The sequence below is a fragment of the Melozone crissalis genome, unplaced genomic scaffold, assembly GCF_028551555.1.
Source record: "Melozone crissalis strain CALT ecotype California unplaced genomic scaffold, PUWL_Pcris_2 ptg000027l_1, whole genome shotgun sequence".
Lineage (NCBI taxonomy): Eukaryota > Metazoa > Chordata > Aves > Passeriformes > Passerellidae > Melozone > Melozone crissalis.
Window position 1 is genome coordinate 1,985,540 of NW_026535805.1, and position 27,414 is coordinate 2,012,953.

Genomic DNA, 27,414 nt, shown 5'->3' on the forward strand with positions numbered 1-27,414 from the left:
TATTAGTAACTGGCCTTTTTTGTTGCTACAATGCCATTAGACACTACCATGCCACTGTATATTTTTCCATCTTAGAACACTTTCCTGCCCAATCCTCCTCACCCAAAAAAAAAAAAAATTATCTGGGAGATTCACAGAACTGCTTCCTGAATATTGCTTTGACTATTTTGGAATGCTTTTAATATTATCAGTTAGTATTTTTTGTAGACTGGCACGTGCCTAAAAACTGGACAAGAAAACAGAAAAAGAAATCCATATAATAAAGTGAGGTTTAGTGTTCAGCATCTTTTTTCACCTCTTAGGTGAACTTTATGGAATATAAAAGTGTTTGCCTGAAGCTATGCTCATATAAGGATATGGGACACCCACATATATGTCACACATGATTTTAAAACTATGAAAAATCAGAAAGTATGAGGCTGGATCTTCATTTATTCATTAGTCTTTGGTGCTTCAACAGGCAATTTCTTTATAATCCAGGATTTTAATTTTTCTATTTCAGTTCTGTTCAGCTCATGATGGAGGTTTGGAAAAGTATGAAGTGACGTTGATACTCCCAGAGACTTTAAGATCTTGTTGGTCTCTTCACCCCATGAGTAGAGAACTAGATTATCAGCAGTTCCATGGCACTGAAATAATTCTGGAAGAGCACTTTCATTTCTTTTCAAAGCCTAGATGGAAAGGAGATACTGTCAGACATACTGCCAAAAATTTAAAAGGAATATTTACAATTACATGGTGACAATTATTGCACTTACTGATCTACATTTTAGGGGTTATACTGTACTATCTCTATAGAAGTAAATAAGGAAATACTGGAAAAAACTGCCCTTCAAGTTTTAATACAAGAACTCTCGACAAATGGTAATGTTTACTTTAAGGTCTATATCCCTCTCCAAATAAGAGAAAGAGAAAAAACTCATGATAGCAAATGGAGCTCGTATTATCATCACACATTTTAAAAGAATACTTATACTTACACAGTCTCTTTAACAATTAAGGACAACTAGTAAAGCATTTCATTTGTTAATCTCTTTCTACACTTTAATATTGTACTGTCTGTGCAAAAAAGTGCAATAAAACATTATTTAAAGACAGCTTTAAAGCTTCACTTTCCTAATATTCTGCTTGTGTATTTCCCAGAAGTAACACAAGTTTGGAATGTGAATCAACTGCCTCAGATGTATAAACATGTATATTGAATTTTAATCACCATGTTTTCCATGTAGCTAAACATGTTTTATATAATATCTACTACACACTCACCTGGTAAACAGCAGAGTCTTTATTCAGAAAACTGGACAAGGCAAAGACTCCTGCCAGATCCTGATGAAACCTAAAGGCCAAATGCATTGCCATTGCACCTCCCATTGAAAAGCCTCCTAGGATGCACCAAAAGAAAAAAAGATTTTTCTATAAGTCTTTGTAACCCAATGTACAATTTATTATCTTCAAACTTGTTTCTTTTATACATAATACAACAAAAAAACCCATCTTGAGTATCATAAAGGTTACAAAGATTTTAGAACTACAGAGTCACTTAGGTTGGAAAAGATGTCTAAGATCATAAAGCCCAACCTATGACTCAACACCACCTTGTCAAGTAGATCATTGCACCAAGTTCCACATTCAGTCATTTCTTGAGCACCTCCAGGGACAGTGCCTCCAGCACCTCCCTGGGCAGCCCATCCCAAAAGTTTAACAACCTTTTTGTGAAGAAATTCTTTCTGACATCCAACCTGAACCTGACGTGGCATAGCTTGAGGTTTAAATCTAAGCATGATGCAATTAAGACAATGGATAGCTAAAGCAGTGCTAAAGATTCATTACTGAGAGAGGACAAAAAATGCCATCAAGTAATACTTCAGAAGGTATTCAGGTAGCTGAATACTGTGGACATGCATACTCTGACATAAACGAAGTAAAACTCTGTGAACAGGTAATTCTCACTGCTTTTTGTATTCAAGTTATTTCTCCCCTAGGCTAGCAGCATTCACACATGAAAGATCTCTATTTTACATAATCAATGAGCACTCACATTCAACTAGCATTGAGGATATTTTTGTTGTTATACCTTGGGATATATCATAAATAGGGAATAAATGCAATGTATATCCCTGAGCTCTAACAGGATCTCTGAACTAATGGCCCTCTGTGATCCATATGTCTCTTCAACTACACTAATTCCTTACCAAAGGTAATTCCTCAGGGATAATTTTTATATGACAAATGCTTATTCAGTAGGAAAGAAATCCAGACAACTACATTACTTCACAAAGACACAGTACACAGGCCATTATATTGACTGTATCCAGATAATGAATAGAGTGAAGCTTCCTTTATTTTCTTATGCAAAATATGGTCACTTATTTCATTTCCTTTTGATCATTCTGAAGAATGCTGTCATCTCCAAACCCCAAAAGAAGCACTTGTACTCTAAGAAACCATTTTTCATTTGCTTACAAATAAATACAGACAATGCTTTATCAACAAAATAAAATGAAGTCCATTTAAAGTATTTCAGATTACAGAAAGAAAAGCTGCATTGAAAAGTCATTACTAGTTTGTAAATGATTTAATCTTAAAATTTTGTACCCAGTTAGTCACAATCTGGCACACTGTCTGCAATTACTCACCAGCAGTCTTTGACAATGCAGTCACCTTCTGTTTAGAAGAATATTAGGTAATGGTTCTTTTATGTGGCTCATACTACTACCAAAAAATGCAATACAAAGGACTAGCTCTTTGAATTTGATTTGCATGGGAATACCTGAAGTTTATCACCCAATACCACAACAATCTCTGAGTAAATGCCATATGCTAAATGCTTCAAAAACAACAATTTGAATAAACATTTATAGATGCAGATTATTTTTTCAATTAAAAGAACCATTTCAGTATATGTGCATGTTTGACATAACACATAAAAGACACTCTTAGTCAAGAACTTCTAAAAGAATTCAAATTTTGGATGAAGGAAAAACAAAAGGAAGGTATAGATATTACACAAAGCCAATGTATGAAATGACAGACTGTAAACAAAACACAAAAGTACATGTATACAGATGATCTCACCATGAAGAATACATAAACTGTACAGCATTGTTAAGCAGATTGTGTCAGGAGTGTTAGATAAAATCAAAATGACACAGCAACATTTCATCCTTAGATGGGCAGAATACTGCAAGGTCTTCACCAATCTACTTCTCTACTTGAGACCAATCTACCTTCAAGAAACACAAAGACTGTGCACAGAAGTTCAGAATTTGCCAGAAGTACGTTCACTTTCAGTTTTCCCTTCATGCCTATTTTATGAGAACTGTGATTAATGCTTCACAACAGTTAAACAGGGTTAGCTCAACAATGCTCAGGATGCCAGTTCAGGAAAGCACCTAACTCTTTGTGTTAACTTCCCTGACTCACAAAGGAGGTTTATGTGTAGACAAATAGGGGAGCACACAAAAAAGACTCAGTTATGTAAAACACTTCCAGTTGCAGAGAAAGTTCACTCAAGGATGCATTTATGAGCTCAAATCTGCTTCAGTGTGGTGCTGATTTTTAGGTAGCACCCCTCTGCAATAAGAAGAAAGCTGCTTGTGACTCACCTTGACAGCTGAGAAAGATCTGCTGAAATCAGACAATCATCACACTTCCAAATTAAAGAATTTGAATCAGAAGGAAACTCCCATGCAATACTTTACTAAAACTAAAACATTCTTTTCTGGAATATAATCTGTAACTAAATTCGGGTGATCTCAGGCACAGGATGATGTAACACAATGTGAACAGAAACAGAATTTCTCAAATGGAATTTATTCCTGATTGAATGAGACAGAAATCCTCACCACAGTTGCCATTTTTCAGTGATAAAATATTTCTTGTAAATGGCCTTAGGAGCCTTTTAAACAAAACTCCAGTTCATTTTTGTAAAAGATCTTGATTTGTATTAATTTGCTTCCCATTTGTATTTGCCTGAAATGATAATCTGGTCCATGATGACATTTGAACGTTATACAGGGCTCAGGAAACCAAGTATTTACCTACTGTCAAACTTTAGCTTTATTTGTTTCTTTATACTTTGTCTAACAATGTCTGTGTTTGCATCTCAGAAAAGACAAACTTTATTATCCAGCACAAAGATTTATTTTGTATCTCCTGTCCTGTATACATAAGAGAATGCTAAAAACAGCCTTCTCCCCTATGCATCACTTTAGTGTCTGCAATGAGCTATTCCTGAATTCACGAAGTTCTTTAGGTGCTCAGTCTTCTTCACAGAAAAAACAGCTCTCTAGCACACACAGGTTTGACATTGCCAAGTGCATCCTGAACCATACAAACCTGACTGTAAAACCTTAGTCCATTTGTTATAATGATCATGGAAACATCACTTTTTCATGCTTTTCAGTAAAACTTTAACATGTGCCCAAAGCTGCTTGCCATACTAGAAATCACAGCCATGGGGAAAAAAAACCAATTATGAATTATATCTAGTGCACAAATTTTGAAGAGAAAAAAGAACAGGAGAAGCTAAACCCCAGATTTTGATGAGATTAGGATTTGGACTTGGGTGTAGGGATGCAGTTTGGGGTGTTTGTTTTAAGCAATATTTCTTCACTAGTTTTTCTGTATTAGTTGTTATTCATCTTTCCTGTATTTTTTCCCATTTGTCAGTACAGCTTTGGTAACAAAGTGGCAAGAAATTAATCCTCCAGCACACAGAGCCTGTGCCAGCCCAGCACAAGACAAACACTCTTCTGTTGTATAAGGCTACACCAGCATAGTCAGAAATTGTCTTGGCCTGTTCTGATATTATTACAATACATTACATACTCTTGCCTCCTTTTCATTCCATTCTCACAGCATTTTTCATTCTCAATTTTTCCTTTTTTAGTATTTCAACTTAGAGTTGCTTTAATCAGTTTGTTATCAAGAATTTCTCCCTAAAGTTATATTCCAGTTTACTTTCCCTCTCCCTAGGGACTAAGTGATTTACCTTATATTAACGGTAACAGCACAACCTTGTTCTACACATCATCTGCAAAGAAGCTGACTTTCTGTTTCGACCTTCCATTTTCATCAATGAATGGAAGTATTATATATATTTAACAGTGTACACAAATGAATATCAGCAAACAGTACAAATGCCAGTGGAACAGCAAATTCCCTTCTCCACAGAACTCCCTGAACACTGCTCCTGTGTTAAGTATTCAAACACTTGCTTTGTCTCAAGTGAATTTCCTCACAGCAGTGATTTTCTCCTTTTAATCTCTTCATGAAACTTCATCAAACCCAAACTTTGCACAGCAGCAGAACTGCAATGAACGATTTCCACCTTTGATAGCCTTGTTATTCTGGTTGTTACTTAGTCTTTACAAGAGCAACAAACTTGAGAGTCGTTATAAGAACAAAGGCAACTTCCCTTGAGTGGCTCAGCCACTTGCTCTTGTTAGGAACGTGAATTAACTTGCTCCCCAACTTTCTCACCAGTCAAAACACATTTTGAAATGCATATTTAAGTGGTATGACTTTTACCACTTTCTTGTAAAAACAAGTGTACTATTGTTTCTAACCAGTTACATTTTATTTTCAACTATTACAGGTAATAGAGGGGAACCCAACATGTGTACCTAAGGGGCTGTAATTTTTAGCACTGGAAGGAAAAAAAAATCCATTAAAAGTCTCGAATCAATTTTTATTACGATGTTACTCTGCCAATCTATGGCTTGCTTCATTTACCCAGTGTGTGTTGTCTTGGTTGTTTCTACAGAGGACAGCAGTGTCTTGCTGCAACACTAACCTGTCATTTTTATAGTCGGCATAACTGCACAACATGGGAAAAAGGAAGAGAAAAACCTATCCTTTATGCTTACAGCATTTGTGACTCTAAAGTGAATCACAGGAAGGAAAGTGGAAAATTGCTCTCTAAAGCAAAGAGTAGCAACGCACAGAAACAAGCTGCTGTTCTGCAGAGCAGTGAACCTTCTGTTAGCAGAGGTCTTTTAGAATTCAGAAAAGCAATGATAAGGATTTGCCTAAATAGAGCTGAGCCTGCACTGGCACATGACAATCGAATAGCAAATGCTGTGAAGTCTCACTTTTCTGTGACTCTGTTGGCACAACTGTGAAGAAAGTACAGGTTAATTTGTACCCTGTGGCATGTCTGCACAACTCCCAAGCATTCTAAAAGCCCATCCATCCATCCATCCATCCATTTAATTTTGCACTGAATTCAGGTATTTATTAAAGATGAGTAAGGACATGTCTTCAACAGAGTTCTTAGTAAGGCTGAAAAGATCAGAACTTGATTATATATAATTATTTTCTTACCAAAGCCATTATCTTATATGCAACGACAAGATCATGATTGAATTATTTTTGAATGATTTTATTAATTTACTTCTGTGAGTCTTGTTTACTCCTAATCTTCACTATCATTTGCTAGACCTGTCATTCACCATACTGGGAATGTGTCATCTTTCAGAGTCTTTAGACACATTAATACTGACACCATCACATGTTGCAACAAGTAATGGTCTAGTCTTGGTTAAAATTAGCATTGTACCTCCTAGCAAAAGACTTACAAAGGAAACAAAGATTAATTTGTTAATGTCTCTTTTTACTTCCTGATGTGTGAGCTAGACTAGCAGAGATCCAAAAGAGACACATGGTCAGTTCAGATACAAAAAAAAAAAAAAACAAAACCAAGAGGACCAAACATTTACCCCAAAGTATAAATGCAAGGCAAATTTACACTGATGCACTGAAAATTAATAAAATGTTGCAGGTATTATGGGGCAGATGAACTAACAGTACTTCTTTCAGCCCAGAGAGAAACCACAAAGCCATGTAATGGGAGGTAGAGAAAGAGAAATCGCATTTGAACTGCAGAGAGAAACAGCAAAATAAACCCATAAATTTCCTCTGTAAGGACAAGGCAGTAAGTACCTCTGAATGGAAGACAATGTCCTCCTAATAAAGACAGAAAATAAAAGATAGGATGAGTGACAGCAAAAGGCTCAGAAGCCAAAAGCATTAAGTGCCAAGATTGTGGGTGAACTAGATGGCTCAACACTTCAACAATTTATTGTTGCAAGTTTTTATCTCCACATATTTATAGAATCTGTTCTCTGGGGCGTCAAAGCCAAGATATTTCCCCCCCATCCCATTCTCACACACACTGAGAGAGAAGGAAATGCTAATATTTACAAGAAGCACAGAGCTTTCATGTTACTTCCACCATGGTTCAGTAGCTATGTAAGAAGTCTAGCAATAAACAAAAAGTGGTTGCGTGCCTTGTGTTACTGTTACAGCACAAGGGGTCAGGAATCATGCATGTGTTTTTTGGCATTTAGTCAAATCTACAGGACTGTTATGGAAAGTTTATTTTCACTGGCTGCTTACACGAGTGACTACAGGTGGCAGAGACCAACGTGCTTGGATCAGCACTTCTGCACTACACAAAAAGTGACCTGTGAAAGCAGGAAAGCAGTGCTAAATTAAGAACAAAAAAAGAATAAAAAGACTGCCTTTCACCAAAGTGTAGTTGACTACAGTAAGCCCCATCAAAATGCTCAAAAAACAAGAGAGCCATTTCTTTCAAGAGCTTCTAACATATTCTTGAATAATATTGTTGAAATCTTAAACAGTTTTCACTGAAGTGGACTTATTTTACAGGGCACTGTCACTAAGGAAGCAGTTAAAAAAACCCAAAACAAAGGAACAACCAGAAGAAAACAAAAAACAAAAGCACCACCACCTGAAAAACCAACTTAGCTTTAGATAGAAAAAGAAATTATTGTCCCACATTTTAAACTGTGGCTTGCTTGACCAATTTAGGAATGAATTCAGGCATTTATAAAGAAGAAATACATCCTGTTTTTAAAGAAAGGATATTATCAAAGCTCCAAGTGTCAAAATTTGACTAAATTTATAACACTCTTTTATCTCCAAAGTCAATAAAAACCTACTTACAGGACTATTTACAAAAAGTCCTTTAGCCAGGAAGACCAGTAAGAGTAACTCAATAAGAATGTCTGGCTAAAAACTAAGTGCCATTATCAAATTCTGGGGATGATATAATTATTTTTTTGAATAATTATGTATTGCTGCTAGTCTCGCTTCCTTCCTCCTCCAAGGTCAGAGGAAATAAAACCTAATCAGAAGTCTACTTTCTTCAAAAGATTTGTGTTAAAAGGAAAGCAACTAATGAAACTGTTAGGAGATAAGAATGGGTAGATAAGCCATGTCACAAAATTAATACGGATGTTTTAAAAATAAGACTTCCTTTAGATCCAGCAAACTAACTAATTTATTTCTTTAGAAGAAGTTTCATAGAGCAGTTGTTAAAGGCAAGGTTGCACCAGCATTTTCCTTGATTAGGAAGAGAGGAGTGGCACTGTACAACCTGGACTCCATCCTCAGCTTTAGAGTTCTGATCTGCAAGCAGTCACATGTGAATTTCAGAGGTATCGAAGCAAACAATGCAGGGTACAATTTCTTTCAGAGAAAATGCTCTTACTGTCCCACTATCTTAGCTCTGTGGAAAGTCTGAATGGCTCAAGAAGGGGAATCATCCCCCAGAACACCAGGTGCTGGGCTTCTCATTGTCCACGTTTGAGAGCCCACTGCTGCTCCCCGTCTCTTCCCACTCGCTCACCTTCACACAGTGCTCTCTCAGATCTTGCCTTCTTATCCCACACCTCTGAGCTGTCAGCCACTGCCCACCTTCCTGCTTGCCCAACACCTCGCTCACCCTCATCCAACAATATCTGACACCCACCCTCAGCCTGTAATTTCTAGTCCTCTATTCCATATAAAACCATAACCTTCAATCTTGTTATGCTCCTCATACTCATTTTGTTTTCTTTCCAGTCATTAAAACTCCCACTTACTACAAAATGGTCACTCAACCCAATTCTCCTTAACCCTTTAAGGAGCATTTAATTCCCTGTAAATACCTTCATATGACTGCTCTGCTCTTTGGCTTCTGTGACTCTACCCAAAAAGGCCCCCACTGTTCTTCACAGACTCCCAAGTTCTCCAGTTGCTTCTCTCAACTATATTGTCTCTGTTTTCCATAAAAAGATGTGTACCATTATGGATTTCCAATATGACTCAACAACACTGCACTATGAATTCATAGCAAAATTTCACCCAACTTCCCCTGCTATAAATGCCTTATTTTTTCCCTTTACCTCACAAAGGCTGCCTCCTCCAACTCCATGGTACCAGCAGTGACAAATCCATCTGTTACCTTAGGCCTCATCTTATTGTACTAGATGGATATTCCTGATATTTTCCAAGAGAAATCTAAAAAGATCTGAGAGAATTTAGTTATCTGACATTCTAAGCAAGTAACCAAACCTTCCCTTATCCCCTGTACACCCATCTTCTAAACTCAGAAAAATTTCAGGCCGTACATTTCTCCTTTTTGAGTGGATATTACACTATGGTGCAGACATACTGACTTGGCCTCATATTTTCTTTTGATAAAAAAAAACACAGAATGGTTTGGGTTGGAAGAAATTCTAAAGACCATTTGGTTCAAACCCTCTGCCATGGGCAGGAAGTCCTTCCATTAGACCAGGTTCCTCAGGGCCCCATCCAACCTGGCCTTCAACACTTCCAGGGATGGACACCCCCAGCTTCTCTGGGCAATATATTCCAGTGTGTTACCACCTTCAAAGTAACAAATTTCTTTTTAATATCTAATCTAAACCTACCCTCTTTCAGTCTAAAGCCATTTCACTCAGTCCTATCATTACATGGCCATGTAAAAAGTCCCTCCTCAGCTTTTATGTGGGACCCTTTAGGTATTGGCAAGTGCTGCAAAATCTCCCCAGAGCCTTCTGTTCTTCAGGCTGAATACTATAAATCTGCAGAGTACCTTTACAGAAGTCCTAGTTTCCTGTAAGAAAGAATGCCAGAAGATGGGCAATTATTTGCACAAAGTCCTAGGACAGTTAATGCCACCTTTATGCATAGAGACCTTAGAGGATCTCTTAAGTTTCACTCTTCCCTGCATCACACACTGGTTAATCATCAAAAATAGCACAGAAAAGGCACAAAGTTCTTGTGGAAGAACACTTAATCTTGTACAGCCACGAGTGATACAACTTTCCACTACCAAGCTCCTTATGCATCCGCATGAGTCCCCTTCTGTACTTTGGACAAAGTAACTCAGGGCTTCCTTATTTTGCTTCTTGCATAAATATTGGACTGCACCACGAGGATGTAGGCTTGTAGTCTCTGTCAGGTGGGGAAGCAGAGCTCTCCAGAGTGACAAAACAAGTACAGTTATTTCTGATTTATATGTGAGGAATGCAAACACACAGAGACGGGGACTTCCAAAGAATCTACGGGATGAAACACACAGTGCATGCCAACTTCCTTACTCTGCTTATGACTTGGAAAACAACCTTCATACTTTGCAGTCTGGCTATTTCTAATTTTGAAGGCTACAGAGGAAAGGAAAACAGCCTAGTAGCACACTGGATCTGTACATAGAGCATCTCTCAGCTCACTCAACAGCAAAGCACCTGCACTTCTCCAGCTACTTCCAAGCCAGCAGGTATAACAACACAGGAAAGACAGATCAAAGGGACTCTGCTGACAGCCATCCAAAACAATGCAGCCAGCACAACGAGCCAGCAAGGGAAAGGAATTACAGGCCTTCACAGAGCAACATGGGGCTAGACCAGGAAAACACACCAGGCTGAATGGCAGTGGCTTGGCCACACAAGATTTTGATGGCATGACTTAGCTGGACATACGTTTATAAGACATCACTTTAAGAGTTTTTTCCCCGACCCGAAATAGTTTGTGTTCTAGAGATGGGACAAGGATCCATGGACTTGTGAATTCTCATTCCCTCTCTGCCACAGGCTATTTCATCACCCTCAACTCCTGTGCCTCAATATCTCATCATCTATTTCACTGAAGTACTGTGAAAGTTACTGGAAATTTGTGGAAAGAGAAATAAAGATAGACACATATGAACTATTACAGCTAATCCTTCATTTGTTATCAAGTGTCAGCCTTTAGTGCTATGTAACACACACATTTTTCCTGCATGAATTAATTTAACCCAAAATTATTAGAGCAGTAAGGAAAAGTTCATGATTATTTATATGCTACATCTCCATTCTCCAAAATGCACGTCATTTTTGGAAAGTGTACTTTTCCATCCTTGAAAAGGGCTTAAAGGAAATAGTAAAACTATGTACTTCTCAAAGGAAATCACTGCCCCCTCTATTTTAAATAATGACTACAAATGGCTGTTGCAAATAAAAACAGTTTTACATTTTGAGGATATTGCTTACAGTTAGCCCCACTCTCCACCTGGTATGGGTTTAAATAAGGATTCAATATTGCTGAGGATAGGCTACTGAAAAGGCTGTTCAGCAGTTTCAAGCCATGATCATGACCCTTCAGGAGAGAGAAAATTCAAAGAAGTTAATCTCTTAACCATTAAAAAACCATTAGGATAAACACATTATAAATATATCTCTTACCTATGAGTATCCTGCTCTTGGCAATGCCATTGTTAACCTCATCATTGATCAAGTCTGTAAGGCCTCGGCACATGGAATCAACGCTTTCAATGTGTTCAGGACAGTCATTACAGATCTTATACCTGTCAAACCACACATTGGAAAAGGCTCCTTTCATGGGTGTATATGGCCTAGAGTGGTGGAACAAAAGAAAACAAAGATTAACCAAGCACAGGATCAAATGCCTTGATCATATGTATTAAATAAAAAACCCAGTGTTTCTCCAGCAAAGGAGAGAATAAACCCTATTGAAGTCTAAATCCATTTACATCCAGCCACATTGCATTTCCTTGCATTGAATTCATGGTCCTTCAAGAATGAAGCCAACATTTGGAAGTTATGTAAAATGCAATTTTCAGCCAGTTCAGTATTAAGGTTGGTTAGGTCAGCTAAACATTTTAAATCTTAAACCTGTCAAGAAGTTCTTAATCCTAAACAAAGTTAGGGTTGAAATCCATGCTGGAATACGATAAACTGAAGTAACTTCTAAACAAGACAGCTTTGCAAGAGCTAACTTTATGTAATTCAATTGCCTAATTCTTGACAAAACTGACAGGAGATGGGTATTATAAACCTCTAGGTATTAAAAAAAAAAACTGCCAATTTTTCTTTCTGTCAAATAAATACAGCCATCCTCATCTTAATGGGGCAGGTATCTCATAAACATAACTGAAAGAAATGCCATGTGCTTACTGGACTGGTGCACAAGCAAGAGTTATGATACTCCTCACCATAATACTCTGTAGTCAGAATGTTATTTTAAGTGCTTCAACAGGCTGCCCAAATCCTAGATAATCAAGAAACCTTCAATTCAAAGAAGCCTTTTCTTTGGTTTTAAATAAAGATGATTAATAGAGCCCTGAAATCCCAAGAAGGGTGATCTAATTGCCTTGCAATGGCTCTACAACATATTACAAAACATACTGCTATGAGATCGATCATCTCAAACAAAGCCCCTTGAAACCCTTATTTGCTATGTTCAACCAGGGCAAATTCTTCACTTTTACTTAAGCTTGGATCAGATTACAATCACTATCCACAAAACAGACAGTTTTTGATACATTTCTGGATAGGAACACACTGAAAATGCTAAAGTTGACTTCTGTGCTGTCTGGAATTTTTTCAATGCTAGGATTAAATAAAGCTACAGCTAACCTAAAATGAGAAAGTCACAAATTCAATTATTCTTAATGAAGGAACAAATTCTGCCTTTATTAACACCAGGGAGGCCTCACATATGCAAACAGCTATTTCTAAACCAGTGCTGCCACTAGGATGAGTGTTCAAGATATTGGACTATTTGGACTATTCAGCCATAATAGTAAAAATGAGAGAGCATAGGTTTTCTTCTGCCTGTTGTCATGAACACAAAAAAAAAAAAAGCCATGAATTAAAAATTATTAAGAAAAATATACTGAAAGAGGCAACAAACAGCAACAGATAGGTACAAACAGAAACACTACAGGTTCATCTTTTTCAGCAGAGCTTCAAAGTACCTAAAATGTACTGTTATTGAAAGTACCATACAGTATGTGGTCAAGTGCCTTAAGTAAGTAAAAAAGTGCCTCATTTCTTTAATTCAAAACAAACTGTATACTCAAGCACCAGAATTTTAAAAATTGAGCTATTCGTTTTCAAGGTAGCCCTTACCTGTCTATTAAAAAGCTAACTCAAAAATTAAAGTAAATTCAGTGGAAAAATCTTGTATACCCAGCAATTTAAAGCTGTGTTTAAAAAATGGTATTAAAATTATTTGCTTTCTGATTGTCTTTTCTTCAGAATAGTGTCTCCAGAAATGAATTGATCAAAACCTAAGAAATAAGATTACGAATATCTAATTCACAAAAGTCAGTTTCTAAGAGCAGACATTCCAGTCAAATCTATCAAGAGCAGAATCAATGGAGTTTCTGGAAGTCACTTGGACAATGTGCCATACAACAGACGAAATGCCTGGGTAAACAGCATTTAATCCATTATTTTAGCTTCTTTCAAACACTTTTACATCAATCCTGGTTAAGATGTTTAGTAGCAGAGTGCTTCATTTTCTAGTAAAATCAGGGTACCTAATATCTGTGTAAGAAAAGATGTGAAAGGTTTTAATATTACCACAGCATGTTGACCTGGATTTATTATTACAGCAGGTTAACCTCCAGGATGTATATGGAACATAGATACATACATATACTGCATTACAGCAATTTACTTTTACATTCCATAAATATTAAAACATGTTTCCCCACAACTAAATGACAAGCTCATGACATTTAAAATAGATCAAAACTCTTCATGAGATTGTAATACTTGATCAGATGTTGAAACTCAGGACTTCTACCTGCTTTTTTTGCTAATTCTTCATAAGACAGATGAAAGACCAACATCTTTCAAGCCCACAGGAAAAGACCCCCAAGAAAACAGACAAGTGGCTTTCAGCTGCCCCAAAAACATCCTTGCAAGCACTCTTGATTTCTCAGAAATGCATTAAAAATAACCTTTACATAAAGCTGAAAAGTAAGATTCTTTTAGTGGTTCACCCAGCTGGCACATCTGTTTTAGTCATTCACCTTTTTCTTTAAATAATCCCTTTATTAGCTGGCACACTACAACTCAGACATTACCACGGTAAACAAATATGTTTGGCATGGAACCATCTGTACAGCTCCAAGAATACAGCACCAAATTTTTTCAAACAATTAAACCACAAAAAAAAAAAATAAAATTCCCTATGTTACAGTGACATGAGAAGCTGTACTGAAATATACAAAACCAAAAAAAATACAGAGTGCAGTGGAAACTCCATCCAACAAGACCAACATGGTCAGTTAAGGACAATATCAGACCAAATAATCAGCTTTAAGTTTGGAATTGGTTTTGCTCTCTTAAGTTTAATTAAAATTCATACCATCAGTCCATCTGTGCCTCACTTTCTTCATTCTCTTTTAAAAATGATACTAGAAATAAAGCTCTGTCCCTAAAACTGTGGACTGTTGAAAGTGTAAATGAAAATATATAGTCCCCCAAGCTGCATGGATATTTTTTCTTATTTGGTTTTAAGGGGTGTGTGTGAGTATGTTTTGCTTGTTCTGGAGCACATACAAGATTCAAATCCATATAAGAAAATACAAATCAAGCATCCTCTCTCTGTGTAGATCAAGCTTCCAAACTTGTATCCATTTTTAAGAGACACTTGAAAGAAAGTTCAGTTTGTATGAATTTCTTTCTTAACATTTAAATGTTAGGAGCATGGACAGCAAAGGAGACATGGCTAGTATCAAACATTGTTTAAGAAACTGCAGGATTAGAAGGATTAGAGTATTAGGAGGATTAGAATCTTTAAAATGCTTCCCAATACCCCCAATCACTCTAAATCATGTTTTCTGATTACTTTATAGCTCCTATTTGTAAGGGTGTTTTTGTAGATTACTACATCTCTTGTATGAGAGTGCAGTCTCAAGAAGATCCTACACAACACATCAATGTCTTAAAAGGAAAATATATCCTGTAATATCTTTGTAAGTACTTATCATCCTTTCCATCTCAGACAGAAGTAATTTTCACTGTTGACCTCACTGCAAAGTTTCAAAGCAGGACATATCATTACAGATTTTACAAACTCAAGATAGATTAGCTTCTGCTAAGCTGAGTTCTGAGCAGTAATAAAAAAAAACATGATGAAAAGTAGGTAGCAGCAACACCATCTATCTCCACTTTCCTGAAGCACAAATATATCCTCTAGACCTTCTTCTTCATGTTTAGAATTGTGCCAGCTAGTCTGAAATTATCTTAACAGAAGTGGAGAGCAACCCAATGATGCTACACAAGGCTCAGATTCAGATCTCAAACCACGGCAAATTCCATCTCCAAAATGATGCTATTAGCATGGTGATTCACATAAAATTACAGGTGGTTTTGCTCATTACCCAATAAATCACTGTCCCTATCCAAGATTATAAGTCAGAAGACAAGCCAGCAGTTCTAGCTGCTTTAAATGAGACAGCACATTGATAAATGGTAAGTATTCTTCCCCCAACTCTTTCTCCTGATGCATGATTGTATCACTGCCTTCATGCTCAGCACTATGATCATTCTGCATTAGCAGACACATAAACCCAGACCTCTGATGCTGGCTTCCAGGCTTCCAGACAGAACTTCCCGAAATGCCAGACAGAACTGGAAATTTATAGTGAAGTTGGGCTTCAAGATTGAAATAAAGACTAAGAAAGATAAAAAATTACTGAAATCCTTCATTTTTCCTGCTTCCCAAACCCATCTCCCCTCAGTTAGGAGGTAGGGCCTCTCAAATTGCAATGTTGTCTTTTGGAAGACTGTGCACCCCTCTGAAAAATCTACAGGGCACACCACCTCAGCAGTTCCACATTGTTCTGCTGAGACTCCAGCTGGAGAACTACATCCAGTCCTGGAATCCTCAGAACAGGAAAGACATGGACCTGTTGGAGCAGGTCCAGAGGAGGGCCACAGAAATTATCAAATCACCTTTTCCCACAAAGAAAGTCTGAGAGAGTTGGGTTTGTTCAGCCTCAAGGAGATAAAGCTCCAGGGAGACTTTACTGAAGCCTTCCAGTACTTAAAGGGACCTATAAGAAAATGGGAACACACCTTTTAGTGGGACCTGCTGGAACAGGCAAAGGGGGAATGACTTTCAATTTAAATTGGTTGGATTTAGACATGATATAAGGAAGATGGATTTTTACAACAAGGATGCTGAAACACCAACACAGGTTGAATAGAGGTGGCAGATGTCTCACCCTGGAAACATTTTAGGACGGGCTGGATGGGATTTCAAGCCACATGATCTAGCTGAAGATGTCCCTGCTCATTGTTGGGGGGGGTTGAACTAGATGACCTTGAAAGTCCCTTCCAATCCAAAATATGGAGTAGTTCTAGAAGCAAGTCTTGACTCTCTTAAAGCTGACGGCAGGTTTTCTGAATGAAAGCATATTACTCCCTAATCCCAAATTCTCTCATAGCGTAATGTCACTGCTGAATTTCAGTATTACATTTCAACAGAAAATGTAGGTTCCCAAATATGATTTTTAATTCCCACTGTCTGCTTGAAGCAGAAAGCAAATTTTAAAAGAAATGGGGAGGAAAAGAGAGAATTCAGCTAGTTAAATAAGAAGTATAAATCAGAAACTCTAGTCCAAGGTACATCTTGTGTTAAAACTGAGGGTCAGCATATCTTAAAAATGAAGCTTTGTGGTATGGTAACAGAGCATATGATGTGTCCAAAATTCAACTTAGAACTATACTTTAAAAAAAAAAATTACCAAAAGGAAGGCAAGAGTCATCTCCATGAGAAGCAATTTTGGCTGTTCTCCAGGAAAGGCTGTGCCTGTTCACTCAACCACATGCAAATGCTTTTGATAGAGTTGTTCTGGATGCACATTGTCTGAAATGAGAGCTGACTGAGCCACTACAGAACGGTTACCTGAAGAAATACTATGCTGACAGCTTTTGTTACTTGAGACAAATCTTATTCATTCAAGACAAAGGGAGCAGCAATAGAGTCTGGCATAAAACTCAGTGGGAGAAATTAAGTTTGTTTCTGTTTCTTTGTTTTTGTGGATTTGCTGGGTTGGTTTTGTTGTTTGGAAGATTTTTCTTTTTGGAGAGAGTAGTGTAAATTCTGGGGATTGGTACTAATCAGAGAACAGCAATAATTTTATGGTTGAAAAGACCATAAAAGACCTTTAATACATATTGCCAGTTCCTCAGCAACCAATACTGGCTGCCTTACAAATTCACTGAAACAAAGTGGCAAGAGGCTAACCAGGGTCCAATCTGCATCAGTTCTCCATTAGGGGTCTGAAAGACGATCTGGGATTCTAAGTGGCATCTTTCACAAGCTGGTGGCAAACACTGAGGATGGATGAATGACACTAGCTAAGCACAGAAACCTTTGAAAAGACTGTAAAGCAAGAGCACAGAATGGCACATAACTTAGAAATCCACAACTGCTTGCAGGAAGGGTGATATAAAAACGAATGTCTCCAATTCTTCTGTACTGGAAAAGGGTTGAGAGAAGAAAAACCAGATGAAGGATGCCTAAGAGCACAATGCAATAAAAGGGATTACAAATCCAAGATTATTTCTATCATGTTCTAATTTGTTTTCCCCAAGCATGACTTCAGTTATCTCTGAGAAGTGTTTAGTGCATCCCATGTGCTATTTAGCATCTGATGTGAGCATTAGATATATGCAGTTTTCCTCTGCATATATAATCTAATTCCAGACCAGAAATAAAAGGAAAATACAAAGTTTATCCAAGCATACTTTAAGCATTATTATGCAGAACACATTGAATTTCTACTTAAAGGAGATGAAAGAACCACCCCATGATACCAACCCAAAACTTTCCCATTTCTCCCTCAAGCTCCCACCTTTAAAAAATACTCCTTTGTGTTAAATTTATGAATGAGGTTAGGGCTTACAAAAGTCAAGGATTAATAACATTTGCTTGAGCCAAAAACAGTATGATAGGCACTATGCACGCTCCCCTCCAATCCATCTCAAGTCCGAGCTGCAGTACCCCTGCTGCTTTTCCAATCCGAGGCCTCTCACAGGCAGAGGCTGCCAGAGGAGCTGAGTGGTGCCAAACTGTCTGGTGGTTTTGTGATAGAGCCAGATGGGGACTATGGTGAGATGAAGCTCATTTCCACCCATGAGCTGAGCAGAGATGTGAACTGAGGAGAAGAGATGGAGCAGTGGGCCTTTTAGTCCTTACCAGCCGCATAATGATAATGAAAATCAGAATACATTGGGGCCCCTGCACCCCAGACAACAAGTTCTGCACAGAGACTTACATCCCACAGAAAGGTTTGTTGAGTGAATGTCAAAAAGATCCATGAAATAGCCAAAGTAGTTATTATAGTTTATAGTTGATTTTCTGACTTGCAAAAGAGAAGGACTGTCAGAATGGAACGCAAGACAATGCAAAGAATCTTTGGCCTAGATTTTTTCAGGGAATTATAGAAGGCAAGGTATATGTATTAAAACAAGCAGAGCCTAAATGGTTTTAGATTTACCACGTTAGCTCCTGCAATGCCAATTTAAACTATCACTTTCTATTAAAAAAAAAAGTTTAAATTGGGTGGTATTCAGTTCTGATTTAGAAACTCAATAGAAACCTAATGTTTAAGTCACAATTGTAGCAGCTGAAACAGTATTTAAAGTTGTAGGCATCCTGACCCAAATAAAAAGAGAAAAAGGAAACCCTTTCCTTTAAAACTATTAGTGTAGACGTGGCTTTAGGGATTGCATCAGCTACTAGGGCTTCAATTTGAGCTTGGGGTTTTTTTTAAAGATATATATTAGCATTACAATGGAGAGAAAATAGAATTCTGCTATGTTTAACAAGTTTAATCTATGTGCAGACGCACTAATCTTGACAGAAAGCTAGACACAGCTAAAACAAGTTCTCTGCAGTATATTACTGAGATACTTGGAAAAAAAAAAAAAACAAACCTCCAAGCAATGTGTAAAACTTTTAATTTGTAAAGCAAAATTTGTAAACCCCAGGCAAATGCACCTAATTTCCAACAATATTCCAAACTCAGGTGTCAGTACTCTCACTACATCACATCAAGTCTTGGAATCCACATATTTTTTCCATTTTTATCTAAGCATGCTTTTTACCATATGCGATTTATTTAGTATTTTTGGAAGTTTTTATTTTTTAACTGTAAATTTTACTATCCACATTCTGTTATTTTTGCTCAAGAAACAACCAAATATGAGAATGCACTTTCCAATGTGATGGGGAATAAGTGAAACAAAATGCTGTTAACACTTCCTGTCCAGGGGGCATCAGGTGATTGCTCTCTGCACAAACCCTGAACATCACAAAAATTATTAAAGTAAATCTCTTTTAAAAAAAGAAGTGTGACTTTTTACACATATCTAAAGAGAGGAGTAAGAAACAGTTTTATAAAATGTAGTTCAGTTAAATTCCATTGCTTTTATCCATAATCTTCTTCAGTGTTTGCTGAAATCAATGCTAGTGAAGCCAAAGAACATATTTCAGAATTCTTCCAGATTATATGCTGGACTGGTTTTCCAAAATAATTTTCAAATACATTGACTCTTGAATCAAACCATGTCTAAACCTCTGATGCTGTACAAATGAAAAATATGCATGTTTCAGCACCTGGGATAAAATCTAAACAAAACATAAGTACAACCCAAATTCATCCTCCACAAAAAAAAAAAAAAGTTGTGTTGAAAAATGTGAATTCCACTGCTTTTCAAAACTCTGTTGAACAGACATGAAGAATGTATATCTATGGATCTATTAATTTCCATCAAAAATATGAAGAGGTATTCCCAACCTGCAGTTTATCCTGCCAAAGCCCCCAGCTTTGCAGTTATATCATCATGCTTTTACTGGCATAGCTGCTTTGACAAAGAACATTCACTGTGCATGTGCAAAGTTATCCCAGAAAAGACAGGAGCTCAGAGCATGAAGCACATCCACATTAACGGTATTTTGCCAGAAGAGCCATCAGCCAATCCTAGGAGGGAGTTGCCAAGCTTCAAGCTTTTCTTTGATTTCATCATCAGCACAAGAACCTGCAGGCAAGCTTTGCACTGACGGTGCAGTGGCAGGTCAGAGACCCACGGAGGCTCTCTCTCAGCAGCCTGACTTTCAGCCAGCACATTCCTCAGCCTCTGGGTGGGCAAAGAACCTGGTGTCAGAATTTTCTCAGCAGATCTCTATGTCCATAACCACCCAGCTATACGGCTCATTAACAAGGATGCTGAATTACTCCCCTGCTGCCAGAAACATTTTGAGTTCTTATCAAAATATATATGCGTATAAATATACACATAAATAAAACCAACATATGTACTCAAGTTTAATTACTTTAATGTCAGCCATTCAAGTTTGGAACGTCTAGGCCTTGCTTTTATTTTCTGTGAAAGAAAGGAAGACAACTGTTACAAAACCATTTCAAAAAAGCATAATGTGGTTTGTTCTTGAATACCAAAACAATATGAAATAGGTCTGTAAATGTTTCGTTATTTTGGTTTCAACCAATGACATGTATCATCACAAACTTCAGCACTGCTGCAAACAGTGGCAAGCTGCTTAGGAGCATCTGTCTTATTTTACTGTGTCAGCTAGGGCTGTTCATCAGCACCAAAGAGCTATACACAAGAGTGCTTTGCCAGTTAAAGACAAACAGTGTGGGTATTTTATATTCTTTGAATGTACAACTTCTCTGTTTTGCTAAAAGCCACTCAATCCGCTAATGCATGACTCTACCTGCTCTAGAAAAGAACAAGAATAACCTCAACTTAAAAAAGAAAAGAAGAGAGTGAAATAAACTGTTTATTCACATATTTTAATAACAACAGAATCTTCCCATCTGTTTAGCAAAGTACTGAAATTCGAAGTCATAAGATAAAAACAAATTCCTTCATTTGAGTCAGGAGATGTTGCTGGTTAATCATTCATACATCGTTTACATCTGTAGTTACCCAAAGAAACCAGAATAAATAAGAAAAGGACTGGACCTCAGAAGTGCAGTGGGATGGACAAGTCAAGCACTGGCCCACCAGATGTGGTCTGAGGTGCTCTGGCTGCATATAACAGAAGGGAAAAAAACAATTTTCCAGGGAGGCAGCTCCTCCTGCATTTCCCCAGTACCTGCTGTGCTGGGAGGGAAGCAGTGGAGCCACTCAGTGTGTGCGATGTGCCACTGATAACTCTAGCACCACTTCAGCCTGTCATCAGGCTGAAATTATTTACAGAAAATGGGATTCACTCCCTGCTAACCCAGAACACAGTGCTTCAAAAGCTTCCACTCACGGGCTTGATTTTTCTGTAACACAGCGAGTACATTCACTGCAATCTCTCAGTTGCTTTTCCTGCCCAAGTAGACCATAAAAAATACATGGCCAAGGAAAAGGGTTTTTTTTCATGTAATAGTGAGTGCCAGACAAAATCTGCTATTATACTTGTTTAAACCCTCCAAGAATTTTTCCTGACTTTGAAACCTCTGTACCTCAAAAGTCTATGTAACAATTTCCTTTTCCGTTCAGCATTCATCCACACTTATACACAAATTCAGAAAGAAACTCAACCCCATTACCTTTCAAGGAAACATTTTCCTAATTTAGAGCCACAGACACCTTAAAAAATTGTATTAAGAAAAAATTAAACACTTTTAAAATTTAGTATTATATATTTAATATATGTTACATACATAATATATGTAATTAATTATATATTCTGTATTTAATATTATCTTTGGATAGCTATGGGGGTAGGTGTCCAACTTTTACCCTCTAGGTTTGACCGCATAAACTTTCAAATTCCTGCAGGAAAAAAATTTTATCTATATATCCATCTACCACTGAATACACAGTGTCATTTAAAAACAAGACTTGAGCTCACAGCAAATGTTGCTCAATTCTCTTTGAAATAGTTGGGCCAGGATTCAAACAAGAAGTAATGTGCATTTTCGAATTCCCAGTCCTTTCTCCAGGAGCTGAGGATCTTTGACATCCTACTTGCCAAAAAGACTGACCACCTTCAGTACTGAAACCTGGCATTAAATACAAAACAATATATTCATAGTTAATATGTGGGAGTTATTATGGGTAGAATTGTGATCTGGATCACGACTCTCTAGTGCCACTACAACACACATTGCAGGATCATCTTCCACTTATATGAAGGAAATGAAAAGCTACTATGAGTACAATACCCAAATTTCAAATAGAGGCTGTGACTTCTGGGAATCCTTTGGAGTCTTAACCACTTAGAATCACAATTCCTGGACAACAATGCATGGTTGAGTTTCCGTTTTGTCAGAAAGCATATACATGAGAAAGAAGAAAGAATTGTTAAGACAATTTGTACTAATATCTAGAACTGTACTTTATAGCACTGGAACAGAGGAACTTAATCCTACAGTTACAATATATTAAATGGTACCTGGCAGGAGCTGTTGGGTAAATTACTTTTATATGTTGGAATGCCATGTCTTGATTCAAAATCTGTTTTATCCATGCTCTTGCTCCTTGACCAGTATCACCTGTATCACACAGAAGAGTATAAGAATTATGCAGTGCATTTAGCAAGAAAATGATACAATATCAAATATACTTCCGATTGACTTAATTTCAAATTATGAAGTTAATACACTAAAATGCTAAAACAGGACTTTCTAGAACAACTTCCGTTCCCTTTCCAATTGATTCAAAACTTCCTAGAAAAAGACTATAAGAGATGCCACAACATAAGTTTAATCAATACTTTACTGCATTTCATGACTTAAGTGTCTCCCAAGCAGATACAAGGTTACTTGTGTCTTACTCTCTTACTTACAGTTGACCATATTTGCTCTTAAGTGATAAACAAAAATCTTGATGAACATCTTAAAAAGTGAGGTTAAATAATTGTTGCTCCCCTTAGAAAAGTTAATTACTTTTACTAGAGAATTTTATTAACCCACTTCAGAACCCAGTAAAAAAGATCTTCACATTTAATTATGCTAACATTGCATATAGGCTTTATGGGAAAAGACAATTTGTAAAGAGATAGGTTCAGCTAAAATACCTAGCAGACTCTTAAAGAAACTTTAACCACACAGTTCTGTTTGAAAACTAGAGTTGACATCCACTCCCAATCTGTTTTTTCCTAGTCTCACCAACACAGCCTATGGCCAAAACCCCTGTAGACTGAAGTACTACAAACAGGATGAATTCTTCTGTAGATAGCATTTGCTCCTTTTAAATAAATATACATATATACACCAAATAGTGCCTACAGTTTGTCTTTGCACCACTGCAGTGTATTTTCAGCCATAATTTCACTGCCACCCCTCTCAAGAGCAGGCACTAGTAAGTCCTCAGTGTATACAATACTTCAAGCTTAAGCAAATCAGTCCATCAAGGAATATATTTTACAGTAGCAAGGATGTTCAACCTAAAAATTTGAGTGGCAGCTCAGCAAACTGGAATTTCACTACTGCCACTCATGCCATAGGACTTCAGTCTTGCTTGAAGTTGAGGTTCCCACATATTATCAACTCAAAGTGCTAAAATTCTCTATTATTTTAGTTCAAGTTGTTTGGTTTGACTTTAGAACTTGCCCCATTCTTTTCAATAAAATGGCCAAACCAAAAAAAAAAAATATACCACTGTCCTTAGCCAGGCTTATTGGCACATTACATGGGCTCATCTGAACAAGGCCACATGAATACAGCAATGCATTGTTAAATTTATCATAATTCCCCAATGGAGAAAATCTGCTCTTAAGCATTCTAACAAAATTGAGATGGTTTTTATTTACAAACATAATTAATGTATCTTCAAAATTAAAACAGAAGGCAAGAAGGATTCAAACCCAGCAATTTTCTTCCTGTTAAGCACAATTAGCATAACTAGAACTAACTGTTCTCTGACCTAAATACTCCACGTGACAAAAAACAGGGTTGCAAAACTGACACAGATCTCACCCTGTGCTAAGTTAAACAGTAAAATCAAAGTTACTTCCTTAACTAGATGCTTCCAAACACACCCCCACAAGCATTTTGCTTATGCAAGTACTGTGATCTGAAGTCCACAAGCATCTCTGATTCTGGGACACTCCTGACACACAAGGGTTTCCTCAAGGCTCTTGTCACCTCAATTATAAACAATGTATCTTAGGGAGGCTTGAACTAACACTTTTTTTCCCCTTATACACTGCTTTTGTTTTGTGTTTTTTTTTTTTTCCCCAGTTAGAAAGCCAAGATCTAGGCCTTGCAAATACTTGCACAGAATGAACCCTGAGGTAACTCAATCAACTATCTAAATGATTACAGAATTGGGACTTGGAACTTTACAAATTCCTTAACGATGTAGGATAAATCATTATTCTATGATCTATTCCCACCTCTTAAACTTCACAAAGATCTTCAAAAACCTCTACTGTTATTGAATACAATTTATCCATGAAAAGGTCACGGAAAACTCAGTAAGAGAAAATTTAACTATGACCTTCTGTGTCAAGAACTGTCATGGTCCAAATACTACTCAAATGTGAGCACTTGTGTGCTCAGATAATGTATTTTGATTTTAGGAACGGAACTTGGCGGAGAAGGAGGAGGAGACTGAGACATCAAACAAAAGCCAACAAATCTCCTGAAATGCTAGTCTTTCAGGCTCTTTAGAAATTTTAGCATTATATGTTTTGAACACTACAAAAAAAAATCAAATGATGGGTGATTCTGCTTTGAGACAGTTTACAAAGTGAAAAAGACTCATGGCAGCTCTATTATCTTCTTCCCCCTCCTTAAGTAAAACATTACTTTCTTTCCTTTCAAATACTGTCTGTATTTCCAAGTTTTCTTTCCATGCAAAGTTTAAATTTAATGTGTAACATGTAGACTGGACATTAGGAAAAACTTATTCACCAAAAGGGCTTTCAAGCACTGGAACAGGCTGCCCAGGAAAGTCACTGAGTCACCATCCCTGGAGGTATTTAAAAGATGTGTAGATGTGGCACTTAAGGACATGGTTTACTGGTGGACTTGGCAGCATTTGGTTAATGGTTGGACTCAATGTTCTAAAAGGTCTTTTCCAGCCTATGATTCTGTGCTTGTTACAACTTGCAAAGTTGTAATCCTCAGCCTAAAAAGCTATTACACACTTGCTATGTCCAGTTGCCTTCCTTGCCAAGCTACAAATGGAACCTCTACCTAAATCTGATGTATAGCACCAGGGTTGTTCTAATACTTTTCTATACTGTTTTGCACTTGCATTCTGCACTTGTTATAGTTTGTCTGGAGCAAGCATTATGTACAAAATGGATTCATGTAATTTACCACCACTTTCCATCACAAGTGCTGTACAAAGGTTTACAACTCAGGTTTACAGGCCAGCCCACAGCAACAGCACTGTGGCAACTTCTGTTTTAAATTCTATTCTGGAACTGCAAGAAACCAAATAAAATCGCCCCATTACAGACATTATGAACAAAATAATATATATTAAAAAAAAGAAAATTGTAGAGTACTTTAACCACATGCAGAATCAACCTCTAACCATAATCTTCCCTTACTCCTCCAACATTACAGAAAATTATTTCCTCAAGCATTAAAGCATTAGCATTAACAAGAGAGCTGGACACATAAACTCTTTCACTTTCATTTTTTTACTCACAGAATTTTTAAAAAACAAAATTAAACTAGACTATAAAAAAGAAATTAATTTAGTAAGGATACACACCTTTGTTAAACTAAACAGAAGCACCAGCTAAAAACAAAAGTAAGTAAAAGACGGAAAGTGTTGAGCATGTTACCATATGCACATGGCCAGCTCAGTAGTATTCTCAAGGCCTTGATCTAGTAAATCTAAGAGTGCTGGTTTTCTTATTTTCTTTTTTTTTTTTTCCCCACGTCATGTGTACCTTGTTGTTATTTAGCTCATTAGAACAACTTTTGAGGAATTAAACCCAACAAAACACATGTTCCCCTCCTGCTCTCAGACCAGTCGCTGATGTAGGTAACTCCCCTCTGCAGAGCATGGCTGTGAAGCCCGTCTGGACATGGACAGGGCCCTTCTGAACAATCACAAATAGATAAATGAACACTGGCTTTTAAAGGGTGCCTCATGCCGATTCTAAACCAGCAAGAAACACTTTAACTGGGAAAGTCATCCTCCAAATGCGGCTGCTTTCTGAGAAGGGCAATTTAGGGAGTAACAGGACTCGAGGAAACGGCACGAAGTGTGAAGTCGGGCATCAGGAAAAGGTTCTTCACCCAGAGGGTGGCTGGACACTGGAACCCGCTGCCCAGGGCAGTGGTCACAGCACCAGGCAGCCTGACAGAGTCCAAGAAGCCTTCGGAGAGTGCTCTGAGGCCATGGTGTGACTCTCGGGGTGTCCTGTGCAGGGCCAGGAGCTGGCCTGTGATGATCCTGATGCGCCCCTTCCCACTGAGCACGTTCCGTGATCTCCCGGAACGCGTGTGTTCTCACGGAACTCCGGGGACCGCACACGGCTTTGCCGCCCACCGCCTCCACCCTGCGGGCCCGCGGAGGGCAGAGCCGCGGGGACAGAGTCACCTCAAAGCCCTTCCCAGTCCTGGCCACCCCGCCCCGCCGCCCCCCTCCCGCAGCACCGGAGGGGCAGACCCTGCCCGCTTCGCCCGCTCCCGGGAGCGCCCCGTCCCCACGGGCAGCGGGAGAGAAGGGAGGGAAAGCAGGCACCTGAGCCGTGCAGGAAGATGAGGGAAGCGGTGTGCCTGCCCGCGGGGGCCACCACGCTCCGCTGCAGCGCGGCGGGCGCCGCCATGCCCAGCGCTCTCCTCCTCCTCCTCCGGGCTAGCCCTGCCGGTTCCGGGCCTCCTGTCGCCCTGTCTCCGCCCCCCGCTCCTCTGCTGAGGCATCCTGGGCTCTCCTGGCGCCGGGCTAGGAAGTTTGTCACTGCAGGCCCTGCGCTGGGTGAGCAAAGCTTGTTTACAGGCAGCGCGACCTCGCTCCGGACGCCGTATTTAGCAGTGTCCTGTGACAGGAACCGATCTGCCCCTTTGGTGTCACACGTGAGAGAGAGAAAGCCCTGCGGGCGTGTGCCCCAGTGAACTCCCTGCCTTTATTCGAATTAAGTTGCAGGACTCCTCTGTCTCCTTTTAGGACGTGAACCTCTGGCGTTTGTGGGTTTTCCTGGCACACGCGTGCGGGGAGGTGCCTGGCAGCAGCTCACCGGAGCAGCCCTTCAAGGGCAAGGCCTGGCTGCAGGAGAGCCGAGGGGAGGCGGGTGGCGCTGGGGGCTTTGTCCTTTGAGCCGCTGCAGAGACTGAAGGACCTTCAAGGAGCACCATGGAAAAGGTCCCGCCGACATTTGACAACTTGT

The 27,414-nt window shown here is 38.4% G+C and overlaps 1 protein-coding gene across 2 annotated transcripts; it reads right to left on the reverse strand.

Moving 5' to 3' along the window:
* Positions 1-412: 412 nt before the first annotated feature.
* Positions 413-27,094, reverse strand: LYPLAL1 (lysophospholipase like 1). 2 transcript variants are annotated; one of them, XM_054280125.1, is made up of 5 exons: positions 26,772-27,094; positions 22,513-22,612; positions 11,514-11,683; positions 1,267-1,382; positions 413-671 (listed from the first exon to the last, which is right to left on the reverse strand). In XM_054280125.1, exons 1-5 carry the CDS (start codon positions 26,854-26,856, stop codon positions 432-434), a joined length of 711 nt encoding a protein of 236 aa, XP_054136100.1. In that variant the 5' UTR covers positions 26,857-27,094; the 3' UTR covers positions 413-431. The 2 variants fall into 2 exon arrangements, with proteins under 2 accessions (XP_054136100.1, XP_054136099.1); XM_054280124.1 differs by lacking the exon at positions 22,513-22,612 and having other exon boundaries at positions 26,772-27,044.
* Between the last annotated feature and the right edge of the window lie 320 nt (positions 27,095-27,414).

Bases quoted from the DNA above. Each gene is read 5' to 3' on its own strand.
- LYPLAL1 (XM_054280125.1), bottom strand. From the start codon at position 26,856: ATGGCGGCGCCCGCCGCGCTGCAGCGGAGCGTGGTGGCCCCCGCGGGC. The intron at 22,613-26,771 runs GTGCCTGCTTTC...TGTGTGATACAG, and splicing joins CATCTTCCTGCACGGCTCAG to GTGATACTGGTCAAGGAGCA. The intron at 1,383-11,513 runs GTAAGAGATATA...GGTGCATCCTAG, and splicing joins CAAGAGCAGGATACTCATAG to GAGGCTTTTCAATGGGAGGT.